This window comes from Eupeodes corollae, chromosome X (assembly GCF_945859685.1).
Source record: "Eupeodes corollae chromosome X, idEupCoro1.1, whole genome shotgun sequence".
Lineage (NCBI taxonomy): Eukaryota > Metazoa > Arthropoda > Insecta > Diptera > Syrphidae > Eupeodes > Eupeodes corollae.
In genome coordinates, this window is record NC_079150.1 from 1,587,353 (window position 1) to 1,615,341 (window position 27,989).

At 34.1% G+C, this 27,989-nt stretch overlaps 2 protein-coding genes across 3 annotated transcripts in view; one reads left to right on the plus strand and one right to left on the minus strand.

Moving 5' to 3' along the window:
• LOC129953197 (glutamine--fructose-6-phosphate aminotransferase [isomerizing] 2) overlaps positions 1-27,989 on the plus strand; it is a 233,214-nt gene that overhangs the window by 168,740 nt on the left and 36,485 nt on the right. The gene's annotated exons all lie outside the window — the stretch shown is intronic.
• On the minus strand, positions 903-26,573 carry LOC129953199 (mesoderm induction early response protein 1). Of its 2 annotated transcripts, XM_056066122.1 has the most exons (7): positions 26,410-26,572; positions 26,261-26,344; positions 4,578-5,921; positions 4,033-4,343; positions 3,798-3,974; positions 3,528-3,726; positions 903-1,822 (listed from the first exon to the last, which is right to left on the minus strand). In XM_056066122.1, the coding sequence occupies exons 3-7, from the start codon at positions 5,383-5,385 to the stop codon at positions 1,473-1,475; spliced, it is 1,845 nt and encodes a 614-aa protein (XP_055922097.1). In that variant the 5' UTR covers positions 5,386-5,921; positions 26,261-26,344; positions 26,410-26,572; the 3' UTR covers positions 903-1,472. The 2 variants fall into 2 exon arrangements, with proteins under 2 accessions (XP_055922097.1, XP_055922096.1); XM_056066121.1 differs by having other exon boundaries at positions 26,261-26,573.

Below are 27,989 nucleotides of genomic sequence, written 5' to 3' on the forward strand. Positions count from 1 at the left end.
TTTTTCGCTTCGCCGCGAATAAGTTAAAAAGGAAATACGACGCGAGTCAAATTTGAAAGGATGAATTAAAAACGATCCGCCGCGAAGCTCATAATCAGGCCCGGTGATTTAGTTGATATAAGCTTTTAAAAAACCACAAGTTAAATTTTTCCATAATAATTGTGTCATAGCTACTAATTCAGTGAATTTGTATTTTGTTTTAAGGAAAACGTGTATGAGGAATTCGTTGTTTTTTTTGTATCATCAAGACATGCTCCAGTGGTTAGAACATAGTGTCGTCGCCAGCCGTCGACTACAAGGGTAAATCGGCCGTACGACATGTTGTGTTTGGTGGAACACGTATGGTGTGTTTCGAGTTATTTAAATCCGGTAAAGCGCACGGAAAAATGATCCTACATCGGCCGTGCGCAAATCTGATTATTTTATTTTCATCACTCGCAGAGTAGCGCTTAGTCAGTTTTGAAAAGGTCGAAATTGATTTTCCTGAAAAATGGACAAAATTGAAGAACACAATGGTCAATACTTTGATTTAACTGTTTCCTTTAGCGAAAAATTTGGGCTAACAACCCTGGTAAAATCATTCGAAATAAAGAACACTAAAAACAAATTTACTCGTTTCTCAAATGCGATTTCACTTGAAAAATATTTCAAAAATAAACTATCAGTAACAGAAATTAAATTTTTCCGAGTGAAACTCATAGGCTGAACGTTTTGGAATAAAATAACGCATAAAACAAACAATGAAAAACAATCCAATAATTTTCATAATAAATCAATTCCTCCTAACAAAAACTTGATTTATCCGTTTTGTAAATTGATAATAATATAAATGTAAAACTTAAGATATGGAAATAAAATAAGCATTGAGACTAATGAAGACCTAAAATAAAACACAAATGGAATATGTTATACACCAAAAACACATTTAATAAGAAATAATTTCATGAGATAGCCTTCAACGGATAAATACAATAGCAAACAAAGAGACTGTTACTCTTTTTTTCGTTTACATTAAGATGCGGTTAAAATTATAAATATATTATATTTCAAGTTCATACAATGTGTTATTTAAAGTTTCAATTTGTATTTTATCCTGAAGCCGGTTGTTAAACAAACACAAGTTGGTCGATTAAGAAATAAAAAAATATAGGAACATTTAATTCATTTACCACGCTATGGATGCAGTGGCTGCTCTTTAAAAAAAAAAATAATATACTGCTTAAATATTACAGCTTATACAAATCTGCAAACAAAATATAAATATTCGGAAATTTTAGTTCTTTTTTGTAGAAACCTGCTACATTTTTGTTTCAAATTTAAATCTCAGAATGTATTGCTCTATCAGTTTTTGACACCACAGCCATACATATATATTTGTATATGTTAATTCTATACAAATATATATATTTTTTGTCATTTCATTTTTTTTTATTTTTTTTTTTTATTTTAAGTTTTGGATACTTAAGTATAAATCATTTCTTGTTCAAATGATTTCCGAGTGAATTGTTAATAGTCAATGAAGAACACGCTCCTGACTGGACAACAGAGGGAGAAGAGTTAAGGGAGTTGTTACGGCAGTTTTTCCCGGATGGTGGTGTATCTGAGTTGGATTTGTTTTTAAAAATGCTAGAACTATAACTATTTTGATGATGGTTTTTGGATTTACTGCCCGATAGTAAACAACTTCGTCGACGGTGTGATCGCTTATTAGAACACTTTTTCGAATAAGAATGAATATTTTGATTACCACTAAAAGAACGGTTGGCTTCGTTCATGATTGAAAAATTGTGATGATGGTGTCTCTTGGAAGGTGGGTCTTGATCTGAAAATATAGCAAAGGAGAAGAGTTAATGATGAACTTGTATTTGTAATGTCGCTTTTTAGAAACGAGATATTTTATGAATGAAAAGAAAAGTAAGCTTATGTTTGTTTCAGTTCAATTAGATTAAAATCAACCGATGTCTATATGAGCTAAACTAAGATATGTTTGCTTCGTTTTTAATTCGTTACGTTCTTGTACAATATACAAATTTTACATGACGAAAGGATTATTAACATATGAAATTTTGTTGATATCTAATTGTTAGGATACACTCGTAAGCAAAATGTATTGAATTAATAAGTCAATTCACTTGAGCATATTTATCAAAACAATTTCTTTACCTTAGTTTCTAGTTATTTTCAACCTTGAATTAATTAACTAATTAATTCTTGTATAATTGGTGGTCCTTGTTTCCAAGACAAATTAAGCTTGTTGCACTAGTCAGCTAAATTAATTCATTTTTATTTCATCGTCACACACAAAACAGCATTCTTTAAGGATTTTGTTGTCCCAAATTGGAATCTTACATCAAACTAATTTTTAAGCTAAAAAAAAACTGATACCGTTTAAGGGTCCAATTATAGCTAGTTTTAGCTATAATTTTCATCATTGAAACCAATTATTGTAATTATTTTGGCTGGTCGTTTATAGCTAGCATTAAAAATTTCTGTCATTTATAAAGAAGAATTTAATGAAAAATATTGATTGACAGAATTCTGTCATTGAAATTGGGACACAAATCAGGAACCGTTGAACATAAAAGTATCAGCTGTTCAGGAAAATGAATTTCTGTACGTAAAATAGAAACATTTTAATTTTTATTTGTAATCAAAATTTAATCAGTCAAATTTCCATTCAACCAACTCTCCGGATTGATTTCAATGACAGCTATAACTGGCCCCTGAATCACTACGTTTTAGGGTTAATCTTTGGTTCCCGAATCCGAACTCCGATTTCAGTTCAAATGTAAATATAAACGTTTTCAACATAATTTGTATATTTTTTAATGTTCTTCAAAAACTTGTCATGATAATCTTGTTTAAACGGCGTACTCGTAATGAGAACAAACAGTTATATTCATACGCATTTTTCTGTTAAGAAACGTTCCAAATAAATGGATAAGGTTTATGATGTGCAACGGGTTAATCCTAACAATTAATGGGTATTTTTTGAAAGTAAATAAGATAATGAAAATGTTACGAGATATTGAAGAAAGCGATTATTAATTTGGAAAATCATCACGAATTTCCTTGAAAAAAAATGACTTTTATTCGAATTTCAAAAGGTTATATCTCAAAAGTCTGTTGGGATTGATTTTGGAATGGAACTAACGTCATCAATACACAATTTTGTTGACCAGTTTTATAGAACATCTCATCTTATGAAAGAAATCCCATTTCTCGCCACACAATGTTATTTAAAAAAAAATATGCAAGACAGAAATTCGACCAAATATTAATGGGAAAAAGTAAGGAATGTTCTTTTTTCGTGCAATCGAATTTAAAGGAATTTCCCTCGAACTACAATGATTGCTTTGTGTTGGTGTTTTTCAACAAAAAAAAAAAACCCATAAGTTCAAATTCAAAAACTTATCACTTATTGGTGTCCCAGACTGAGGGTATGTGAATGCTTATCGTTAACAACACATATTAGCTTAGCTTGTATTTGAAACATGAATTCAAAAACAATTTTTTTTAGGTCTTACTTGTCAAATAAGTATCGCTTGGCAACAAACATGACGAATGTTTTGATCCACCATTAGAAACAGTATCACGCTCATCATAATCCAAATATACATCCATATAGTCGATTGTATCCGAATCAACGAAATCCTGATCACGACGCTCGGTTTTCTTCCAAAGATAATAAAACTGAACTAGTTCTCGTATTGAGCGTGTTCGAACCTTAAAAAAAAATTGAATATTTTGAATATATGAATATCCGACAATTGTCATAGTTTTTTTCTTATCCGCACTTGAGTCTGGCGAATCTTTCTGAAATCTTTTCCAAATTTTTGTATGCCTTCTTCAAAATTTCGACACTCTTCCTCAGACCATAGACTCATAGAGCCAGTTAAGGGAACTGCATTCAAACGTTTACGACGTAATGCTTCTTTAAAATTATATCCACATTGTACCAAAAGATGTAAGGCCTAAAACAAAATGAGTTAAAGCCATAAATCATAAATATTAAATATTTATCTACCATACCTGCTCATCATCTTTGACTGTATTAAATCCTATGCCCTGGTCTGATTCCGATGTAACAGAAGCTGACGATGATGGAAGATCATCTTCTTGTGCCAATAGGTTTGGAGATGATTTCAAATCTTTAACTCGAATCAAATAATCTTCGACTTCTTGTTCGCTTACTTGTGATGGTTCCCATATTAGCTTATCTTCATTTTCATATGGCAAAACATCGCCGTATTTAGAAAGGCCAATAGGTATTATTGCTTGATAGGCAGCTCCCACCATAATTGCTTTTTTAACATAATCATCATCGTCTTCTTCGGAACAATCTAAAAATTTAATATTTGCAAATACTTTATAACATTTAACTTTTTAGGCCTTATTAAGCCCAGCGAAGAGATTTTATTACTACAAATAACAAATAAAACAGTGTCCTTAGTTTCCTTTCTAACCAAATAAAAAGAATTCAAGTGGTGGAAATACGTTTTTATTTGGCATTTGTTGCACAAATCTTTTGTGGAAATATAAGATTCATTATGCATAGTATACTGAAACCAACTTACCATCATCCATTTTTTCTTGAATGTTTGCATATTTGTCGGGATATAATAAAGCCAAAGCGGTAAGTTTGCTGTGTTCAGGTGGACGATCTTCGGCATTATTGTCATAATCACTGCAGTCATTAAACTCTGCTTCCTCCTCATCATCATCGTCATCTTCCTCATCGACGTTAACTTCCTCTATTTCATTTGCTTGTAAGCTACTCCCATCCTCTGCAGCATCAATATCAGTTTGTTCTGTTTTTAAAATCTCAACTTCATCTTCACTTTCTTCAATTACAATTATTTCGTCTATTTTTGGTAAAGCTGTTGAATTTGTATTTACATTTGATGTTGATCGATGACTTTTAGATGAACACGCTTCTGTCTCTGGTCCAGATGCAGCAGACTTCAATTGCTTTGATGAACGTGATAACTTGTCTTTCTTAGATGATTTCTTACGTTTATGTCGTCTCTGTTGATAGTCTTGTTCCACGTGTTGTCTATAATGGGCCAGTAGTTTTTCTAATGGTATTTCACTTTCTTTTTGCAACGTTTCGATTTCATCAGCTGGATCTTGTGCTTCCAATTCGGCTAGTGCTTCTTCTTCAGTAAGAGTTTGTTCATCATCGAAATCATTAACCATCATATCAATTGATGGCTCAAACGTTGTATCACCAGTCGTTTGCGACGTTGACGATGATGCTGGCGAGGATGGCTGCTGCTGACAATCTTGTAGATACGAATCCAATAAGCTAGACTGTGAGGCTACAATTGTTGGTTGCTTACCACCTCCCATCGTACTTTGTTTTTCGTTTTTATTAGTGTCCATTTTTTTTATTTTTAAATATGTTAGATTTATAGATTTAAAATAAAGTAACGAGCAGGAAAACAAAATATTTACGATGACAATTTGATAAGATCACCTTTTAAATCAAATCCAATGATATTTTATAAAAAAATAATACTTATTTCTTCAGTTTTAAGGTAATTCAGTTCAAGGTTATTCAGCGTACAAAACGTGTCTTACAAATAAATTATAAATATATCCATCCAATTAACATTTATCTATGTATGTTAAGTTATACTTCATATCACATAAAGTTACGTTAATTTTGCACATTCAAATGTGGAGCAGATTATGTTTCATGTGCTTTTAAGGTTATTAAACAAAAAAAAAATTAAAATAGTTCATGTTTTGTGCAATTAATGCACAAGATCTTCAAAAATATCTTAGATGCGTCGAATTATTTATTCACTGTCACTATCATGGACAATGAATACTGTATTGGGTGGTGGTAACCAGCCGCGTGTTGCACCGGAGCTTGTGCCAGCACTAGTACTGGCTTCTGAGTTGTTGATGGTCCACTAAAATGCAAATAGGTGGTAAAAGAAAGTCAATTAGTTTATGCATACTTCATGAACAAAAAATGAAGAATTTTTTAAGTTTGCTTATTTTGAACCGGGTTTTATTTTCTCCGTGATCCAGATCAGATCATCTTTTTATTTGCTTCAATCAATTTCAACGACAACACTGTTTCCATATTAAAATTTTCATTTATATGGAAATGAAATATTTTGTAATTAATTTACAAAAAGCTTAATATTTATTTATTTTGTATGTTTAATAAATAAAAATGTTTAACGAAACAAGATATTGCGCGAAATAAACCAACAAGTAAATAAAAGTATATTTGACACAATTCATGAGTGTCCTTTTTCAATAAAAAGAAAAAAATATACGTTCCGAGCTATTTTAGTTTCTTGATCTGATCTGGATTATTGTTTTAATAAAACACATCTATTGATATTGTTGTTAGAAATGCAATTTTTCTACTTTTTTGGGGCTTAAAAAATGATGCATTATGTTTTTGTTTGTTTATTATGAAGAGAATTAACTACTAAGTAATAAAGCATGAACATGAAAGCTACATTTATAACAAACAAATAAAAATCCACCAAATAATCTCATCTCATTATTATAACCTATGATCTATGATGTATCAAAAACTACCTTATTCATGTCACAAGTTTTAATTTATGATTTTTCATTTTTATCATATAAATATATATTTGTTTAATGATTAAATCTCATAATATATTTTTTTTTAATGAAACAAGTAAAATATTTTCTTATTGAAGGTGAATATAGTTTTTATAGAGAAAAAGTGTAGTAATAAAAAGTATATTTTAGTGCTATGACGGAAGCAAAGATGCGTTGCATATAATAAACGCGTTGACATTGTTTCATAAGCATTTCCTTTCATGATTTCTTACAGATAGCTCATAGCTTGATAATGCTTTTGGTTTAAACTCGCGAACCTTCCCTTCGTTCTCTATATGATTCAGGTCGGGAGACTGAGCCGGTGACTCTTTAAGTTAAGTATTATAAAACAGATAAAAAAAAACTACATCCCCCTTCTTTAAAATTGTATACTACACTGATAAAGTTGTTTTTTCTAATACTGAAATCAAATAAAAAATTTCCAAAGGATTTTAATACTTTGAATTCGAATTTCAACTTATTAATTCTCTATCACGACTTTAATTTAAAAAGACCCTGAGATGTTTTTTTTTTTTATTTTTTTGAATTTTTGAAGGTTAGATCTCGAAAACCTGGCAGATTGATTTAAAATCGGATTCAAATTAAGGTCATCAAAAACCTTAGGAAAAGTATATTTTGATATAATTTCGTCTCTATGAAAACCAAATTGCTATTTTTTTAAACATAAATAAAATAATATTTTACTTTTTCTCGTTATTAAAAACAGAACAATGCAAAATTAATAATTTGCATTATTTAATTTTTAAACAAATATACATATAAAACCAAATAACAAACACATTTTCACAAAAAAAAACTAGCTAAAAAGCATTCCATTAGGAACTGACTATACGTTAGAATGCTATTTTATACATCAACTGTAAGTTATGTCACGGACCATTAATATGAATTATTAAAACAATTACGAATTGTGAGTTAAGATTTTGATTGCGAGTTTCATTGAAAACTAGAACTGCCACAGTCACCCCTCATTCTGTTCATTAGACTTCTTACTTTTACTTAAATATCCTTTTTAATATCATGGGTTATGCAACAAAAATAAATTGTATCAATTGCGACAATAAAAAGTTTAAGCTTGTCCATAAAGTCACTTATGGCTGCAAGGGCTACCAAATAAAATCTATTTTCTTAATTCTATGCAAGTGTTTTATGATAAGCCTACGACCTTATATTGTTTTCAAACAAGCCATTAAAAAATGTTGTCATCATACAAACCGTCGACCTGGAAGAAACCCGATTTGACAACTTATGTTGTAATACTTGTTGTCCTTGGACAATTTTCTTCCGGGCCGATGACATAGATTAAGAGATATATTTCACCTTCATAGCTTTTTCGGTGATAGCAGAGGTACTGTCATCCTCATCTTCCTCGTTATCCTCATCCGTTGACATGTATTGTGAGAGGTCAATATCCTCAAGTATAAGTTGTGGTGGATCTTCTTTAATAACAGGAGCTGGATGAACATAGCGTTCCCTGCACCAATCTGCAGCCAGGTGAATATGACTCATTAAGCATCTACTTTCCGGGACCTCTTCCCCTTCTTCGTCTTCTCCTTTATTTACAGATGCGGCTTTTCTTTCGGCTTCCTCACGTTGCTTTCTCTCTTCTCTTTCACGTTTCATTTGCTCGTCGAATCCTCTCTTGATTTCATCAAAATTCATGAATTCTGGAAAACTAAACTCGTAATCGTTCGAATCAGACAGATCTCCATCGTCATGAAGTAACGTGTTGAAAATCGCGTCTATTTCACGTTTTTCTTCCTCCTTTATTTCGCGTTCTTTTCGCTCTTGCTCTCTACGTTCTCGATTGCGCATTCTTTCCCAAATTCTTTCAGTTCTGACTCTAGATCGTCGTCCCGTAGAGACGCTAGAATAGCCCGATTCACCTGAGTCGTAAGCATTGTGTCTATGTCTGTACCGCAGCTCGCGCTCCCGGTCTCGGATGAGTTCTTGTAGAAACTTTCCCTGTTCCTTAAGGCGCTGATGCTCAGCATTTTTGACCAATTTATTTATAGTCTTATCAGTGGCTGCTGCAAATCGTGCTGAAAAAATAGTTTGTTGTTTTCTCTTTCAGAGTTGCCTATGCTATTTAATCATAGTTTTAACATCAAAAAGAGCACCTCGACAGGATTGTTTGATCTCAAGCTTCTTGCTTATCAAGCTAAACCCTATCAAGGTCCCCTACTTTAACGATGAGCAAAGAACATTAAAATATGAAACACATTTTTGTACGACATACGTAGAAGAAAAAGCAAAATACGTACGACATTTAGTGAGAAAAAAATTCATCGAATGCAATAATTGAAATTAGGTTTTTTTTGTTGATATTTTCATAAGAAAATATAAAAAGTTAAATAATAAGTAATAAAATACGATACAGGAATTGATTTTTGTATGTATTACACTCAACTTACCGTCGGTCAATAGTTCTCTGCGCGTTCTAGGTGTAATAGGGTAATCATAATTCATTTTGTATTCGATTATTTATTTTCTTTCTGAAATGGATGAATGTAGAAAAAGAAATAACGAATATCAGAAGAATGTTGAGACATTAAGAGAAGAAAATTATTGTTGAGAGGGGAATACGAAAAACTAAAAATAAATTTTTGAGAAAACTCAATTCAAAGTTTAAGATCCAGAGTTAATGAATTCGCGTTTTATGCAGATCCTAAAGAAATTGTTCACAGAACAAGATGAAAAATTTCTAAATTTCATTAGTTTGCAGCCTATAAAAATGATCTCGTTTTAATATTGAAGCTAATTTATGGTGAAATCGTGCACATTTTTACTTAAGTCGATAAAAAGTTTCTTAAAAAACGTTTTTAAATATGAGTCAATTTATAAATTTTGATCGAGTTTACCACGAACTCTGACGAACTCTGAAAAAAACCATAATCCATAAAGCAAAAATGTCGAATTTAATTTAATATAATTATTCCATGATTATCTCGCGTCGTGGGCCTATGCGATTTGACACCACTGGACTGTTTTGCTGACATGCGGTGACCTTAGTTGGTGCTAGAAGTGGTCGAAAACTGGGCCTATCGGCTGGATCTTTTTTTAAACTAGCCGTAGCGGCAACTTGCCCGAAATCATTTTTAAAACACAATGACAAATCCTTCTCTTAATAATAGTGCTAAATACTTGGCCATAACAATGAATTATATGCGTCTTATTTCTTCTTTAAAACCAGAAGTCTAAAAATACAACCTTCTTAAGAATGATTTTCAAAGCTTTTGGAAATGATTTTCAAAGCTAAAAATGCTTTATTGTAACAAGAAAGTTCCGTTATGAACAAATTTATTACATCATCATCATTTGTTTTGTTCATCAAATTCTAACACACGCTTGTAGAAGAACCTTAAACGCGCGGCACATATAAGGTTTTATCTCAAAAATCGGTAAGAAGGACTGTAAAATGCTCAAAGGCGTTACCCCACTTGCCTGCTACATAGATAACAAAAATTAAATTTGAATGCAAGTGTGAAAACATTTTGAAAAATATTGAGAAGAAATGATTTCATCGCCAAAGGCCCAAGCAAAGCCCCACTTTTGACAAAAAAGGCTTCAGTTTGTCAAGACCCATGAGGCCACCTGAAGATTGGCGAAATATTTTACGGACGAATGAAAGTAAAATTGTTTTATATGGCAGCCCTGGTTCTCGTGAATATGTTCGACGCCCACCAAATGTTGAATACGTGCCTAGGTATACCCATTATGGTATGGGGTTCCTTCCATTTACGTTCACATTCTTTAGGAAAGAAACCATGCTGCCTTATGCGGAGGAGGAAATGAAAATCAGATGAGTCTTCCAACAAGACAATGACCCAAAGCACACCACCAAAAAACGCTAAGGAGTGGTTTCCTATTCTAGACTGGCCTCCCCAACCACCTGACCATAACTTAATAGAGAACCTTTGGGCAGGTTGCAGTTTCAAAACCTACCAACAACAATTAGCTTTGGATTACAGTTGAGACTGAATGGAAAGGTATCCCAGTGGAGAGATGTTGGGTTTTGGTGGATGCTATGAAGCAACGATGTTAGGCCGTTATAAGCATAAAGGTTCTACAACCAAATGATGGAAAGTCCAGCGGTGACAAATCGCAGACCTTGGTGGCCAGTTGATATCGTCATGACGAGAGATTGCAATAAAGTCATATTCGCTCGAGTTGCGTGCATGTTTTGCTGAAACCACGTATTCTTGACGAATATTCGTCGATTTTGACATTTCCTTCACATGAGAGTTTTTAATTCGTCGCGAATGAAGTTTGACTTTGACAATTGTTTTTTTGTTTGTGTTTATCACTATTGTGTTTTGTTTTGAAAACAAACTGGAAAAATGTCCAGAAAAGTTCTTAACATATTTTAGGATGTCAAAGGAAACATTTGACTACATTTTGCGCATGGTAAGGAACAACTTGGTTGCGAAACTTACTACCTTCAGAAACGACATTATTTGCGCCAAGGAAAAGTTAGTAATTAGAGGTAAGAGCTATTGTCTATAAACAATATAGTTGTTTCAATTTTGTTTAAGGGTTATCATTTTTCTAGATTTCTAGCTACTGGTGCAAGCTTTGTCGACCTTGCTCACATCTTTTGAATGGAAGTGTCCACCGTAAAAAAAAGCAATAGATACCACCCTTGAGGATATCAACGCCAATTGCTTAGAAATCGCCATACCCAGTTCGCTTTCAAAAGACGATTGGAAAAAAATTTAATTCGAATTTTTTGAGCGCTCCAACTTTCCGAACTGCCTAGGTGCTGTAGACGGCAAACAGCCGAACACCATTCACCACCGAAACCAAAACAAGAATGATTTTGTTAGGTTAATTGTATTCGTTTCGAGTGTGGATACTGTGAAACGCATTAGTTAGTAGCAACAACGCGACGAATACATTTGTTTTCTTAAATTTATTAATATACATATGATATTAAAAAGTAAAAGTATGCATCATAAATCAAATAAAATCTATATTGCTATCGTTTTGTCAAGAATTTGTGTGGAAATATGTCTTCAAACGTATATAAACTCACATTTTGTAATTCATTCGTCGTTCGTTGGTCGCGCTCATGTGAATACTGCTTAAAGCATCTTGTGGAAGTTCGCATATTTTCACTTTTCTTTCACATGGGCTCTATTTCTATTCGCAGACAGCGACGAATTGAATTACCCTTTTCTTCATATTTTCCTTAGCCATGATCTTTCACACAAAAACAAAACAAGAGTGGTATAATTTTGAGGATATGTTGATTGCAATTTATTCCTTGCAGTGTGGATGGTATGTGGAATGCGAATAGAGTTTGACAGTTCGGTACAACCACACTGCTTTTACAAAATTTTCCTGTTTAAAAGAACAAAATGCAAATTTTATTATCCTAACATTAGTGTCAATTGGCTTATTATTATTTAAATGTGTTTTTGTTTGAAATTGACTCTTTGAAATGTGTAAAATCACATTTCTTCGACCAGTCGTTGTTCTCTCATGGCTGGGCTCTTAAGTCGTACTCTTTCATAGCAGGCAAAAAAAAAGTCGGTTATCATATAACCATAACGCTCCGAAATGACGGTGACAGTTGTTCCATCGTCGTTTTCGAATAATTGAGTCCAATTACACCTCCAAACCAAAGAGCGCACCAAACAGTGACTTTTTGTGGATGTAATGGCCTCTCTTCAATTACTTGAGGATTTTTAGAATTCCAGAACCATATAAATAATGTAAGTATTATATTTATAAAGTGTCAAAAAAAAAGTGTTGCCACAAATACTGTTCAACTTTCCGCTTATCGGGAAAACAACCGTTTAATACATTTTTTTTTACAACTCATAAATAATTGATTAAGTTTTATTGATTTAATATAAATTGAAAGTTGCTTAAATAATTTGTTTAAATTACTTCATAATGGGTAAGCAAAGTGCAGGAGAAACACGAAAACTTATTATTAAATTGAGAAAGGAAAGAGAATCTTACCGTAAAATTGACAAAAAAGTGGGCAAATTCCATAACAAGGTAAAAACAAATTTTGGTCAAACTTCAAAAGTTCAAGGATTTAAAAGATCAACCTCGTTTCGGAAGAACCAAATGACTGTCCGTAAAACTTGAAAAGTACGTACAAATCCAGCGTCTAGTGCAGTAAAAAAAAAAGTTTAAAAAAAAAGGTCTTCATGATGGGGAAATGTTCTCTTTAGTGATGGAGCATATTTGACATTTCTGGTTCATAAAAGCCACCAAAAATATGGAGAACGAAAAAAACTGAACTTGCAAACAAATTTAAAATCAACAGTTAAGCATGAAGGCGGTTCGTTAATGGACGTATGGCGTTATCTGGTGTTGGAACTTCGTCTTTATTGACAGTACAATGAGATAAGAAGATTATCTTAATATTTGCAGATCAAAGCTATACACTTTCTTTTGAGGCTTACAGTATTTATTAAAGATCTACATACTTACATATCTACTAGTCTGAAATATCCTGGATATTATGACCGTCCTAATACTAGTATTTAAGCAAAATAAGAACAAAATACCTACCCGCCAAAATGTACAAAACTCCAACCAACCGCATGCCCATATAATTTTTTTCTTCACAAATATCTTCATGACAAAAATGTAATCGAAAACAATTCTGCTTAAGTAGAAGAAGACTTTTGAATGTAAATAAAAACAAAAATCGGTAAAACATCTTTAATTCATCCTCTTAATGTACAGAATTTTGAGTAGTGCTTCCTAAAGAAGAGGAATTCTATACGACTTTGTCACTCTTGGCCTAAAAGTAAATGGTGAAATATTCTGTGGTCAGATGAGTTAAAATTTGTTCTATTTGGTCCAAAAGGCAATCCATAAGAAGGCCGAATACAACCCACGATATTTGACAAGGACAGTGAAACATGGAGGTGCCTAAATTATTTTAGGGGTTGTGTTTTTCCTACTACAGAACATTGCCTTAAATGTAATTGGTTATCCTACGGAACGTCATGTTTCCTTATGCCGAATGGAACATGCTAATAAATTGGACGTTTTAGCAGGATAACGACCCCAAGCACACCACTAGGTTGGCAAACAATCGGTTGGAGAAAAACACAATAGACGTTCTGGAATGGCCTGCTCAATCGCCGGACCTTAATCCCATCCATAACTTGTGGACCGATGTAAGCAAAGGTGTTTTAAAATAAAAACCGAATTGTGGAGCGCAGTAAAAAAAAAAAACATGGGAAAGCATACCCCAAGAAAAATTCATGCGTTTGGTTGGTTCTCTGCCTCGGCGTTGTGCTGCAATTCTCGCAAATAAGGGTCACACAACAATATACCTAGTATTTTAATAAAAAGATTACACAAATTTAAGAAAAAAATTGTGTTGCATTATCTGCAGTACTGATATTATAATGCACACCCGTTTTTCTTTTTGTTTGTAAGTTTCTCTCATTTTTTTAACTAAGCTATTGCAATATTGTTTTTTTTTCTGTTAATTTAAGTATACCTTAAGAAATAATGAAAGACCAATAAATGCATTAATATCAAAGGATATCTTTTGTTTTTCATTGAAGGAATAACGTTGAAGCACTGCTATTATTTTGCACACATATGTAATTTTTTTGATTTCAAAACTGGTAGGGAATGAAATAAGTTTAAAATGTATCTCATATCTACCTTTGATGTGTATTTCCGGTTTGCCCTAATTAGTAGATACATTACATAATTGGAAAATCTAAAATAAAGAAACAGCGCGAAAAGTATGTTATAAATCGACTGCTAAGCATATTTTGTATACATTTGGCAAAACTAGGTTATAGTAATAGTAAAGTTCTCATCAGAGTACAGGACTTGGGTGTGGAAATGATGTGGTGATGTCGTTGATTCCATCATAATTTAACACCGGGCGCGACATTACAAACGATTACTTCCTCACACCCATGGACTTCGTCTTGAAGTTGCTCGATACCAAATTGTACCATCTTTTAAATATACATGCCAAGACCCTCCATATTAAAGGAATTTCTTAATTCAGGATTAAGTGTCTCCAGTTCACTCACCTTTGTTTGTTGTTCAAAAGCCAAACAAAAATTTGTTTTTGTTATTGACGCAACATAAATATGAGAAAGCTCTTTACGGTACTGATATAAGCCTGTGATGATACTTGACTACAATAAAACCAAAGGTGGAGTGGGTCAAAAATAACGCTTGCCGATGGTTTAACATATAACTTTTCGACATTTTAACCCAGGAGAACCTGATGGAGTGGGAGATAAATGATCGTTAACAGCCTGAAACACAGAACAAAATAGGCAAAACTTTTTTTGGATGCCCTTTACCGCCTACGAAGTCTTACACGCCTATTCTGCTATTCATCGGGGGGAATTTTACTTGAATTTTCACTAATCGTTATTCTGCTATTCATTCGAAGTGAATCTGTGTATGTCGGTAACGTCGGTAATACTGCGCGGTATTCTTCTATCACGTGAAAGCATTCATTCTACATCAGATCCGCATATAAAATGCAGCGGATTTTTCATTTGATGTCTGGTTTGTTAATTTTTGTAAGCAAAATGTAAGTGAAAACTAATTTCTTGCTAAATCTAGAATATTTGTTTTGTAAATAAAAGAATATTAACATTTTTAGGGGAAAGGAGACACTTTTGAACATTTCTCCAAATGTTTCTTATATTATATATTTGCATTTGTCAATAATATGACAGAATTGACTAGCTTTGTAGTTTAGTTTTGCATTCACAAAGCTAGTTGAATTTTGACTACGTATAGCCACTAGCTTTGTGAATGCGACCAATTTATCCACCATTTTTTACATGAACAGCTGTTTGAATGTCAAATTGGTTTGGGATAATGTAGTTCACCCGATGGATAACAGAATGCAAAGGCATTGTGAAAGAGAATCGAATATACGATCCACGTGAGTAGCAGAATAGGGCTGTTAGTCATCGAAAGACTTCGTTGCAAAAATAAAACCTGAACCACCTGTGACTTTGCGGAAGATATTGAACGTACCTATGTTTATGTTTTGTGACGCGTTTCGGAGAGAATCCGCCCGATGATGGAGAAGCATCTCCAAAACGTGTCCCAAATATAAAAATATAATATTAAAAATTAAAATAACTTGTATTTATTTATTTATTTTTCATAAACTCAAAAAATTCTGTAAAAGGAGAGTAATGATGAAAACAAAATTAATAGAAATCGAATTTCGTTCGTGCTGCCATACTTGTTTCTTTTTTTTTTGATTTTTTTGATTTTATTGCTCAAATGCAAAAAGTACTTTCCAAAAACCCAAACTCGCGCCCACCCCAAATCCTATAGTGAGCCCTTACATACCTAGTTGTTAGTACGCCGCACAGTGGGGCAGACAAGGAATTCCTATTTTGTTTTATTTATTTATTGCGATATGCTATTGTTTTCATTAATAATCAGAGAAAACAGTTCTTATTCGTTTTCTTTATTTCATTTTCACCCAAAAGTCATATGTTTTAACTACTGAACAATTTCGCTTACTGTGGTTTTATTTGTAAAGATACAAGTATTAAACTCACCACGTTTGTAGTTCATATAGTACAAAAAATACAAAAATATAAAATAGCCCACATTTTCAAAATATAACATTAATAAAAATAATAGAGCGAGTTTGAAAAAATAACCAGATAATGTGAACTTTTGTAAGCCTACAAAAAAAAAGCTCCGCTGAGTTCCGGTCTAAAATTGTAATTTTCTTGAAGCTTATACTATAACCTAATATTGATATAAATTTCATTGACAACTAAAGACAACTCCCGAACAAAGTAATAAAAATAAGAGTTGAGAAGCGACTTTTCAAAAGGCTATAAAATCATTGTTTACTTTTTTTAAAACTAAGTATGAAGTTTTGTTCTACACATTCTAATGCAAAATAAAGGTGGTTGAAGTTAACTTAAAAAAAAAACTGAACCCTGGAAATCGGACTTTGAAAACAAGCGAAAAACTGAAATTGTAAGGAAAATTACAATTTACCTTTATATTTTTTAATTTTCTGAGAAATGACTATTTACATACATCTAATATATAAAACTTTCCTGTCACAGTGTTAGTTGCCATACTGCTCCGAAACGGCTTAACCAATTTCAATGAAATTTTGTATATACATTCGGTAGATCTGAGAATAGGTTTTTATCTATTTTTTATATTCCTAAGTGTTATGGTTTAATTGCATCAACATCGAAGACGGTGCAACGATTCTACGCTAGTATTCAGTGACACTGCACAATGAAGCATTGATTGCTATTGAGGATCTTGGTATTATCATTGCGAAATTACCACTCAGGCATTTCGGTATGCATTCACCAAATCGAAATGCATCTTATTTAATAGATACTGAATTGAATCGTCCTGACAATGAACGCAAAGTCCACTAATGAATGAAGAACAAAGAACCATTTATGACCACATCATGCTCGCAGTTTCGGCAGGACAAGGTGGATTTTTTTTTTGGATGCACCAAGTGGAACTGGAAAAATTCATATTTCGCCAATTCTTACTAAAATACGACCAAATAATGGTATCGCATTGGTTATTGCGTCTTCTGAGATTTCGGCAACTTTATTGGATGGAGGCAGAACAGCTCATTCAGTATTTAAACTGCCACTAAATTATTCAAAATAACCCATGGCAACATGGCTGCAACAGTGTACAATTATCATCTGGGATGAATGCACTATGGCACACAAAAAATTCGATTGAGGCGTTGAACAGGGATGTCAACGAATTAAATCTCAAGATACAACGTTTGTCACCAGGAGACTTGGTGTCATACAAATCTATTGACATAGTTTGTGATACTACCGAAGCTGTAAATTATCCAACTGATTTTTTGAACTCATTGGATTTACCAGGCATACCACCGCATAATTTTCAACTGAAGGTTGGATCTCCGATGATTTTGTTTGGTAATTTGAACCCACCACAATTGTCCAACGGCACGCGTTCATTGATTAAAAATAAAAGAAAAATGTTATCGAAGCCATAATTCCAAATGGCAAATTCAGAGGTGAAATATATCATTATCACGAAGCCCTATTTTATCCACAGATGTACCAATTCAATTCAAACGCTTTTAATTTCCAATTAGATTAACATTTGCAATGACTATCATTAAGTCTCAAGGCCAAAAGATCCCTGTCTGCGGCTTAGATTTGAGCACTTCATTTTTTTCACATGGATAACTATAAGTGGCGTGCTCTCCAGTGGGCAAACCATTCAGTTTTTTTGTATAGGGGAATGATGGGATCACAAACGATATTGTACACTCTGTTGCTCTGTTGATTGTAGAAACAGCAGTATTGCCAATAGAAATGCTTTCGGAGGAGGCCCAAGAAAGTAGAAACAAAGACTATAAAAACTACCGCCTTCGTTTTACAAGAAAATGTTCCCGTAAATCCACGAGCGAGGATGCATTGCATAAGCTTATAGTCTTCAGATCCCTACATAACGTACATGAGACCTGAAACCAATATTAACACCTTCCTTTCAGTGACGAAGCACTCCAGTTAAAAATGTGAGCCAATAATTGTTTCCTTTGTTATGGCCTTTTCAGATCAATCTTAAGAAATATGAGTTATTTTTATTTGATCTCTCAATTTTTCGAATGAATCTTAAAAATTAAAATTATATATGACAAACTTAGCTTATGTATAAAAAAAATAAAAAGTATTATTGAATTAAAGTAAATTTAAAACAGGTACTTTTACAACTTTTTACTTTTCAGAATTAAATTTATTCAAATTGAATTAATATTATGTTTAATTGTATTGAACGAGGTTAAATTGAAATTAAATCTAACTAAATTTTCCCCCACGACAACGGATTCAGGCTCATAGATTTTGCTGCTACCATGCGAAACGTCATGGTAGCCAGTACGCGTTTTCCACTCCTCAACATCCACAAAGGTACTTGGACTTCTCCAGATCAATCTACCGTCAACCAGATTGACCATATTGCGATCGACGCCAGACACGCTTCCAGCATCATGGATGTACCAACTTTCCGAGGAGCTAACATCGACTCGGACCTCGTTGTAGCCAAGGTAGCACTTCGGATTTCCAAACCCAAAGCAAAACAGGGAGGTGCTGGGAGAAGGTACAACGTCGAACGGCTACAATCGCCAAATCCTTTTCCGACCGAGTTACATGTAACCCCTCTCGAAGTTCTCTGCCGCCAACACAATGTATCGAAAATCAGTGGCAACATTGCCAAGATGCAATCAGAGAAGCCGCCTCTGATGTGCTGGGTTTCAAACAGCCACGAACAAAGAACCCCTGGTTTGATGAGGAATGTCGGCAGGCAAATGCAGCCAAACAACAGACACGCAAAGCGGCGCTGCATAAAGGACGAGAGCTGCTCATGAGCTCTATGAGCAGAAGAGGCGAGAGGAACGCCGACTTCTCAGAAGAAAAAAAGAGAGGGCATGAGAAGCACGCGGTCGAAGATGTTGAGAGGTTTAAAAGCTGGAATGCAGTTCGAAAGTTTTATGAACAGGTGAAACGAAATTCACAGGTACATAAACCTAGAACCGAAGGCTGCAAAGACGAAAGTGGAAACATCTTAGTGGAACCGCAGTCAATGCTGAGGATATGGAAGGACCACTTCTGTGACTATATTCCGCTGTCAGGCAGGATGATCCCGTCCTCCCGACTAAGACCAAGTAAAGATTGCCATATCTAAGCTAAAGTCTAACAAAGCCGCTGGAGCAGATGGCTTGAATGCCAAACTCTTTAAAGCAGCTGGAGATAAGTTGGTTGGGAGCATGCGCCAACTCATCTGTAAGATTTGGTCGGAAGAAAGCATGCCCGATGAATGGAACCTCAGTATTGTTTGCCCGATCCTAACAAAAAGGAGACCCTCTAAACTGCACCAACTATAGAGGAATCAGTCTACTTAACATCGCCTACCAAATCTTCTCTGCCGTAATATGTGAGCGTCTAAAGCCCATCGTCAACAATCTGATATATCCTTATCAGTGTGGTTTTAGACCAGGAAAGTCCACAGTTGATCAAATATTCACATTACGGCAGATCCTGGAAAAAACCCAAGAACGCCAAATCGACACCCATCATCTTTTCATCGATTTCAAGGCCGCATATGACAGTATCTACAGGGACGAGCTGTATAGAGCCATGTCTAGTTTTGGCATCCCTGCCAAACTCGCCCGTTTGTCTAGAATTCACGCTGCTCCATAAAGGTTGGAAACAACTTAACAGAACCTTTCGATGACAAAAAAGGTTTTAGACAAGGTGATGCGCTGTCATTTTTTTTTTAACATCGTGCTTGAAAGAATAGTGCAGAGCTCAGATGTGAACACTAGAGGCACTATCTTACAAAAGTCTGTCCAATTACTGGCATATGCTGATGACATTGACATAATCGGAAGAACTCATCGTGAATGGGGTTTTTGTGAGTATTGAGGCAGAGGCGGCAAAAATGGGTTTAACGGTTAATGAATGCAAAACAAAGTACATGCTGTCGTCAAGAAAGGACATTCAACACCAACGTCTTGGTCAAAACGTCACCATCGACAGACGTAACTTTGAGGTAGTCAAGGACATCGTCTACCTAGGCTCCGCTGTAAACGAAGGAAACAATTGAGTGGTAAAGTCCTCCAAATTGTTGTTATATAAGACCCTTATCATCCCCGTCCTGCTATACGGTGCAGAAGCATGGACTATGACCATGTACGGTCCCGTATGCATCGAAGGGGAGTGGAGGAGAAGACGAGCTGTACGGGCTCTACAGCGACGTAGACTTAGCCAGAAGGGTAAAAGTCCAAGGACTAAGATAGCTGGGTCACGTAGAGCGGAAACCAATGCTCTGACCCGGAAAGTCTTCAAATCCACACCCACAGGACAGCGCAGTAGAGGAAGGTGGCGCGCACAAGTGGAAGGTGACATCACCCAACTTGGAGCGCGAAACTGGAGACATCTAGCTAGGGACAGAGCTAGATGGAGAAGTTTGCTGGGTGAGGACCTAGTTCACACAGGACTGTACCGCCACCTTAAGTAAGTAAGTAAATTGTCCCCCAATAACATGGGTTAAAACGGTGTTTTTACATGTGGGTTGAATTTTTCACTGGTTGTTCTGTATACTATCCTCTACGTCTAAATGTCTTGAAAATTTCATAAAAATCGTTTAAGTAGTTAAAATTTTATTGAACTAAGAACACGTCTGTTCAAACAAAAATTAAAAAAGTTTTGTATTAAAGCAAGAAAAACTAGGCAGGGTATCGGGCGGAGACTAATAGTGTAGTGTATCATTCCTGAAAATTTCAAACAAATCGGTTCATTGGTTTAGTGTTTCTGGAGTTTTTTCCGCTCTCCCATACAAGTTGCCCCACTCTGCGCCGTGCTTTCAATTAAAAAAAAACTTGTTTTAGGCTCAAAAAATGCAATACAAAAAAGTAGGGTTAAGTCTGAAAAAGAAAATATTTTTTTCTATGACTTAACTTGACTTTGTAAAGCATATAGATTTTTTAGTTGCTAAAGGCAGTTCAATGTTAGGTTTCATATTGCAAAGGAGTTTTCCGATCCACACACCTTAGTGTTTATATTTTTCGTTTGTAAGATCTAATCTTGAGTACTGCAGTGTAATCTGGAACCCTTCATATTTTCTTCATTCATTTAGAATCGAAAAGATCCAAAAACGATTTACGAGAGTTGTAGTAAAAAGACTTCAATGGGACATAGATTTTCCTACCTATGAAACGAGGTGTAAAATATTCGTTATTTTGCCTCTTAACATTCGTAGAAACTATACAGAGGTTATGTTCATTCGTGACATAGTAGCAAATCATATTGATTGTTCACAAATTTTAGCTCTAATTGATATTAATGTTCCTGCGAGATTGCTTCGAAACCAACCATTTTTTAATGTTCCATGTCATAGAACTGGGTATGCTTCCAATGAACCAATTTCCAGGTGTTTAAGAGAAAAAAATTCAGTTTGCAACATGATTGATGTCAATGTTAGTAGATATTTATTTAAATCAAATTTATTGTTAATACTAAATAACTTTACTGGTGGTAATGTTTAAAATTTTAAATTGTAGGTATTTACCTAGTCTAGCCATAAGTTCTGTTACACGATTTTAAGAGCGCATTGCTTCCAATAGGAATAATACCGTTAACTATTTTTTCGAAACACGTGATCTTATAAGTAAAGAATGGAAGCTTGTTTGGTTTCAGCTTTTGATCGGAAGTCATGGAGTGGGGCATTAAAGAAAATCGAGTCGCGATAATCGCATTACATAAATGTGGAAAAAATTAAAATCAAATTTTCGAACTTTTAAAACCACTTGGTTTATCGCAAATGTTTGTGTATCGCACTATAAAACGTTTTGATGAACTGTCAAGAGTAGAGGACAGACCAAGAAGTGGTCGTCCACGCGTCGCTCAAACGAGCGCAAAAGTAAAAGCTGTGCGTGAACGAATTCGTAGGAATCCTCTCCGGAAGCAGAAGATCATGTCCAGAGAATTGGATATATCCGCCAGATCCATGTCAAGGCTGATCCGAGATGATCTTCACATGAAAGCCTATCGTCGAGCAACAGGACATCTATTAACTCCAAGTCTTAAAAAAATTAGACTTGAAAGATGCAAAAAGCTTTTGCAGTGGCACGCGGTGAATGGTCATACAAATATCTTGTTTACGGATGAAAAAATCTTCACAATAGAAGAAGTTTGCAATAAACAAAATGATAAGATCTATGCGACGTCATCCAAAGAAGCCAAAAAAGTTGTTCCAAGAGTTCAGCGTGGACACCACCCCGCTTCAGTAATGGTTTGGTGGGGGGTTTCCCATAAAGGTGTCACATCACTGCACTTTTGTGAAAAAGGCGTGAAAACCGGTGCAAAAGTGTATCAAGAGAGTGTTCTCGAGGTTGTTGTTAAGAGATTAACAAATACTCTCTTCAACGGGGAAAGATGGGTCTTCCAACAAGACTCTGCTCCAGCACACAAGGCAAAAACGACACAAGAGTGGCTTAGAACAAATATCCCGGATTTTATTGCAGCTGCAGATTGGCCGTCGGGGAGTCCAGATTTGAATCCATTAGATTACAGTTTGTGGTCCGAACTGGAGAACATGGCCTGTAAGACCCCCCATCGAAATTTGGATAGCCTAAAAGCTGCTTTGTTAACAGCAGCGTCATCGATACCCATCGACACAGTGCGTGCCGCTATAGACCAATGGCCACAACGTTTGAAAGCCTGCATTAAGGCTAAAGGCGGCCATTTTGAGTAAAACTTTTTTTTCTTAAAACTAATATTGAGATCTAATTAAAAAAATAAATTTAATGATATAAAATGTACTAGATTTGTTTTTATTGCGCTCTTAAAACGTAACAGAACTTATGGCTGAACTAGGTATTATATTATCTAGTAATCACTAAAGTACCTATTGTAACTTTGTTTGATGAATAAACTAAACTAAACAATTGACTTAAAGTTGTTTCCTCGCCTTAATATTTAAAACATGTTCTATTGAGACCCCTACCTAACTGTAAACAAAAAATCAGAAGGAAATTCGTGCTGCGGTTATGAAATTTCGCCCCATTTTGTCTAATTAAGGGGGGGAGGGGGGTAGGTGATAGACCAAACCCTCTCCTCCAATGCTTCTTTTTGATCCTTCTACAAAAAACTTTACTAAATCCAGGCGACCAAGTTATCGTACTCGTGCCCAAGAAATGTTTTATAGACAAAAAGAAAATAAGTTCGTAACTGGTATTGTGCATAAAGAATGGATATTTAGTAATTACAAAAATATCTAAAAACATTTCAACCTAATGAACTACACACAAAACATACAAATAATAAATAAAGTTGCTTTAGTTTTGACGGACACAGTAAACCTCCTCTTATAGATTGATAGGCACAAACAAATCTTAGTTTCACGCCCATGTTTCGAATTTCGATCGAAAGTGAATTGAAATCACTTTTCAATTTCACGTGAAATGAAATTGCATGTTCTTCAATTAGATCGATTTCGAAAACTTCGAAATTACTTCGAACTGTCAGTATCATCCATTTTTATTTTGTTTCTGAAGTGAAATGTTTGCTGTTTTAAAGGTGGATGCAATATTATTCTCAATTTTAAGTGAAAATAGGAAGCAGAATTCAAGAGAAAAAATAAGAAGACGAATTTTGGGAGACAAATCAAATATAATGGATTTACCTGACATAATGTAAGTGTATGAAAATTATGTAGAATTGTTCTCATAAATAAAGAAAATTCTTGGTTTTCTCTTTTAAGCTTTCATTGTTATTTTAGAACAAGCAAAGACGCTTTTTTATTTGTTTTAAGGGAAATAAATGTTTTAAGGCCATAAAAGTCTCCAAGGACTGAGGGTCCACAAAAACTCATGTTCTGGTAGCACTATAAAAATATATACAGTGAAGGACAAAACAATAAGACCAGGTGACTTCTGTTTAAATGTATGTTGAAATTATTGTTATTTGATTAAAATATTTTACAGAACAGCATTCTTGGAATAAAATTCTTTAAATTACAAAGAGAATTCACAAGAAGAAAGAAAAAATGTACTCCATTGCAGTCAAACCATGAGGGAAATTATCCTCAAACTGGTGCAGGATGGAAAGTAGCAGCGGGAAGTGGCCAAAATAATTGGGAGATCCAAGACATTTGTGTATAATGCACTACAGTCCCAAAAAACCAAGGCAAAAACAGGCAGACCACGGAAAACATCCCAAAAGCTTGATGCTCAAATAAAACCGTTTATGTGAGAAGGACCCGTTTAAGTCTTCTGGGGATATTAAAAAGGAGCTAGACTTGCCTATCTGTGAAAGAACAGATAGTAGACGGCTTGAGGAGCAGCATCTCTTTGGAAGAATTTCTAGGGAAGTACCACTTCTTACCAGAAGACACCGACAGAATAGAATAAAATTCGCCAAAGACCATTTAAATTGGGTAGGCCTAGATAATGGACAAAAATGGCGAAACATTCTATGGTCCGACGAAACAAAGGTGAATTTAGTTGGATCAGACGGTAAGAGATGGGTACGACGTCCAAAAAATGCTGCACATCAACATCAATATACAACGAAAACGGTAAAGCACGGAGGTGGAAACATCATGGTGTGGGGATGTTTTTAGTGGTATGGGGTAGGCCCAATTTATGGTATAGAAAAGAAAATGAACCAGCATTTATACACAAAAATATTGGAGGAGGTTATGCTTCCGTATGCCAAATATGAAATACCGTTGAGGTGGAAAGGTGGAAGGCAAGACAACGACCCGAAGCATACATCTCGAAAAGCCAAAAGCTGGATAGAAGAGAAAATGATCGATGTAGTGGCCTGGCCTTCTCAATCTCCAGATTTGAACCCTTTGGAAAACTTATGGGCCATTGTTAAAAAAGCAATCGCTGGAAAAAAATCAAAAAATAAGGAAGATTTGTGGAACAATTTTCAAAAAGCTTGGTTTGCAATACAACAAAGTACCTGCAGCAAACTTGTGGAGTCAATGTCGAAAAGAGTACAAGATGTGGTGCAAAACAAGGGTTATAGCACCAAATTCTAACAACCAATTGTAGAAAGTATCAAAAACACAATCAAAATAATTTATTTAATAAATGGTCCTATTATTTTGTCCATTCAAACATAACCTTTTTTTATTTATTTTCTGTTTTAATAAGTATACATTTTGGAAAAAAAATTATTAATTAATTTACTCTTTACACTTATAATAAATATCAAATTTAAAAAAAAAATGTTGTTTGAAAACAAAACATTTAAGTTTTTTGCTTGTTACTAAGAACTATAAAAATGGTCCTATTGTTTTGTCCATCACTGTATGTAATGCTCCAAGAACGAAACAAAAAAGACCTAATTAGACTAGTGAGTATAGAGCGTTAGGAGACGGAATTATTTGTTCGTCCAAAATACAATGTTTATAGTAGAATCTTACATTAGTAAACAGTTCGTCTAGTCTAGAATACTCATCAATTTATTTGCAATACACTTTTCTAAGCTAGGTAGACTTTTAGAATACACTGTATTTTGGTTTGTGTAGGAAAACGGCTTAGCCTTTCATCCATGTGAACAGAGGTAATGCGTCCACTACAGAGCCGGGAAGGCGGAAACTTGATGCAGTTTGAGTAATTTTTTTTTTTCGAACAGGTATTTAGTGAAAAGAGACTTTCATCAAAATTAAATTGAGCAAAATTTATTTATTACTGGAATTTGTTGCGTGCAGCCTACCTTAATTTTTATAATTTGTTAAAATATACCTAAAAAGTGCAAAAAGAAGAGCTTTTCATTATGGAGTAAATTGAGCCAAAAGCTTAGTTCTTTAAAACAAACCAATGGAACAAAAAATATACACAAAAAAAGAAAACAACTACACCAAAACAGTTATCATATCAAAACAAAAACGATGTTTCTGCGGATTGTATAAACAAAAAAAAACTGAAGAAAAACTTTAAAGAAAGAATGGGGAAGAATTGTGATAATGAAAATGTTGATTGTTTTGTGCAACTCCCAACTTTAAGAGGAAATTTTAGGATTTTAAGCCCCATTCAACAACATTCCAAGTAGATTGAGATTTAAGACCTTAGGCAAATACAAATATGTTAGATAAGCAGTTTTAAATGTCTTACTTGTTGAAAAGTTGTTACACGTGACTTGGTGGTAGGTAGCGCTTCCCCAGCGGCGTAGGTAGACTGGGTGCTCCCAGGGGAATTCTGTTACCAAAACACAATCCACAAAATTATGCGTAGCGGTATTGATTCATAAGGCGAGAACTTACAACTTGAAAAACAAAAAAACCTTTTATATCAATGCACTTTTTAATGAATTAAATTACAACTCCACAAAAAGCATTTAATTTTTGCAAATATTAAAGACAGGAGAATGCACCGCTTACTGTTGCACTTGACGAACGGTTTGGTTTTGGTTATGGATTTGGAATAACAATTGTAAAACATCAAGAAGAAACAAAAACCGACGCTTAATTAAACGTTTAAGATGAGTAAGTAGAGCAGATATATTTTAGTATATTGAAGAACAGACGCGAAGTCAAGATCGTAAATTGTTTGACATGAGGTAAAAATACGATATTATGAATAAGTGTTGCCGTTGATGCTGTAGATGACGTGATGTTGGTATTGCCTTAAGGCCGACGGTGTAATTTATGTGTCATGGATTTTTGATTAAATTTTTAGTTTACATTTTTTTTTATATTTTCAGAAAAATAAAAATGCAATAAGATGAGTTATAATACCATGTATTTTTTTTCAAAACGAAACAATCCATTCGAAGCTAAATTAACTTCTTAAGTACATTTAAACAATTTGAATGATAAAATTTAATTTTTAGTGATTATTAAATAATTGCTGATGGAAATCAACAGGAAAAAATTACTTCAAATTCCTGCCGTTTCAACTTTTACCAATGGATTTTACTGATATCTACAACCGGCCCTTAGGGAGTTCTTTTCACATTCCCACTGATAATTTAGTTCGTTACTCTATTGGCACTATTTGGAACCAATTTTATGAGTGGTACATTTTTTGCTCTTACATCTTAATTGCGATGGATTACAAATCCAAACAAAATTTATCTTGCATTGTGACGTCCTAAAACCGTTTCCTAATTCATACTTTCAAACAAACAGCATTAGCTTATAAATATTTTCGTTCATTGTTTTTTCGTTTGCGTGAGCTCTTGTTATTAGAAAGTGTTGATTTTGCAAAGATTAACATATTTACAATTTACTATGAACTTATTGGTAATTATTAAGAAAAAATTAATGAAAGCAACTACAAACGTCAAAGATAAGAAACAGCTGTTTTATAAAAGATATAACCTGTCAGTCTGCCATGAATGTTTTGTCATGAATCACTCTCTTCTTCTTCTCAAGATAAAAGATATTTGGCTTATGAAACTTCCAATTCAACTTATGTTACTAAACAGCACTACGATCTGTCTAATATCTAAGACACTTGTAAACAAAATTACGCATTTTTTTTATCTCAGAAACAAAACAATACTTATTTTAGGGATTAAATAAAATTTGACTCTTGCCTTTTAGGTAAATTTTTTTTAAAATATGCCCCTTTAAAAATGCCAAAAACGACAAAAAAACAATCATAAGCTGTACTTTTGCCTTAACGCTTAGCGAACTACTTATTACATAGCTCATTACATGTGTCCACGACATTTGCGCCCAAAAGTCATTAATTAATGTGAAAACAAGTCAAAATTCACATCTTTTCATCGACATTCCAAATACAACAATAGGCGTTTTTCTTTTTTAACTGAGAATAGAGCAACATCCTCTGAACAAATAGTGTTACTGGTTCAGAATTATTTTTGAAACACACCTGA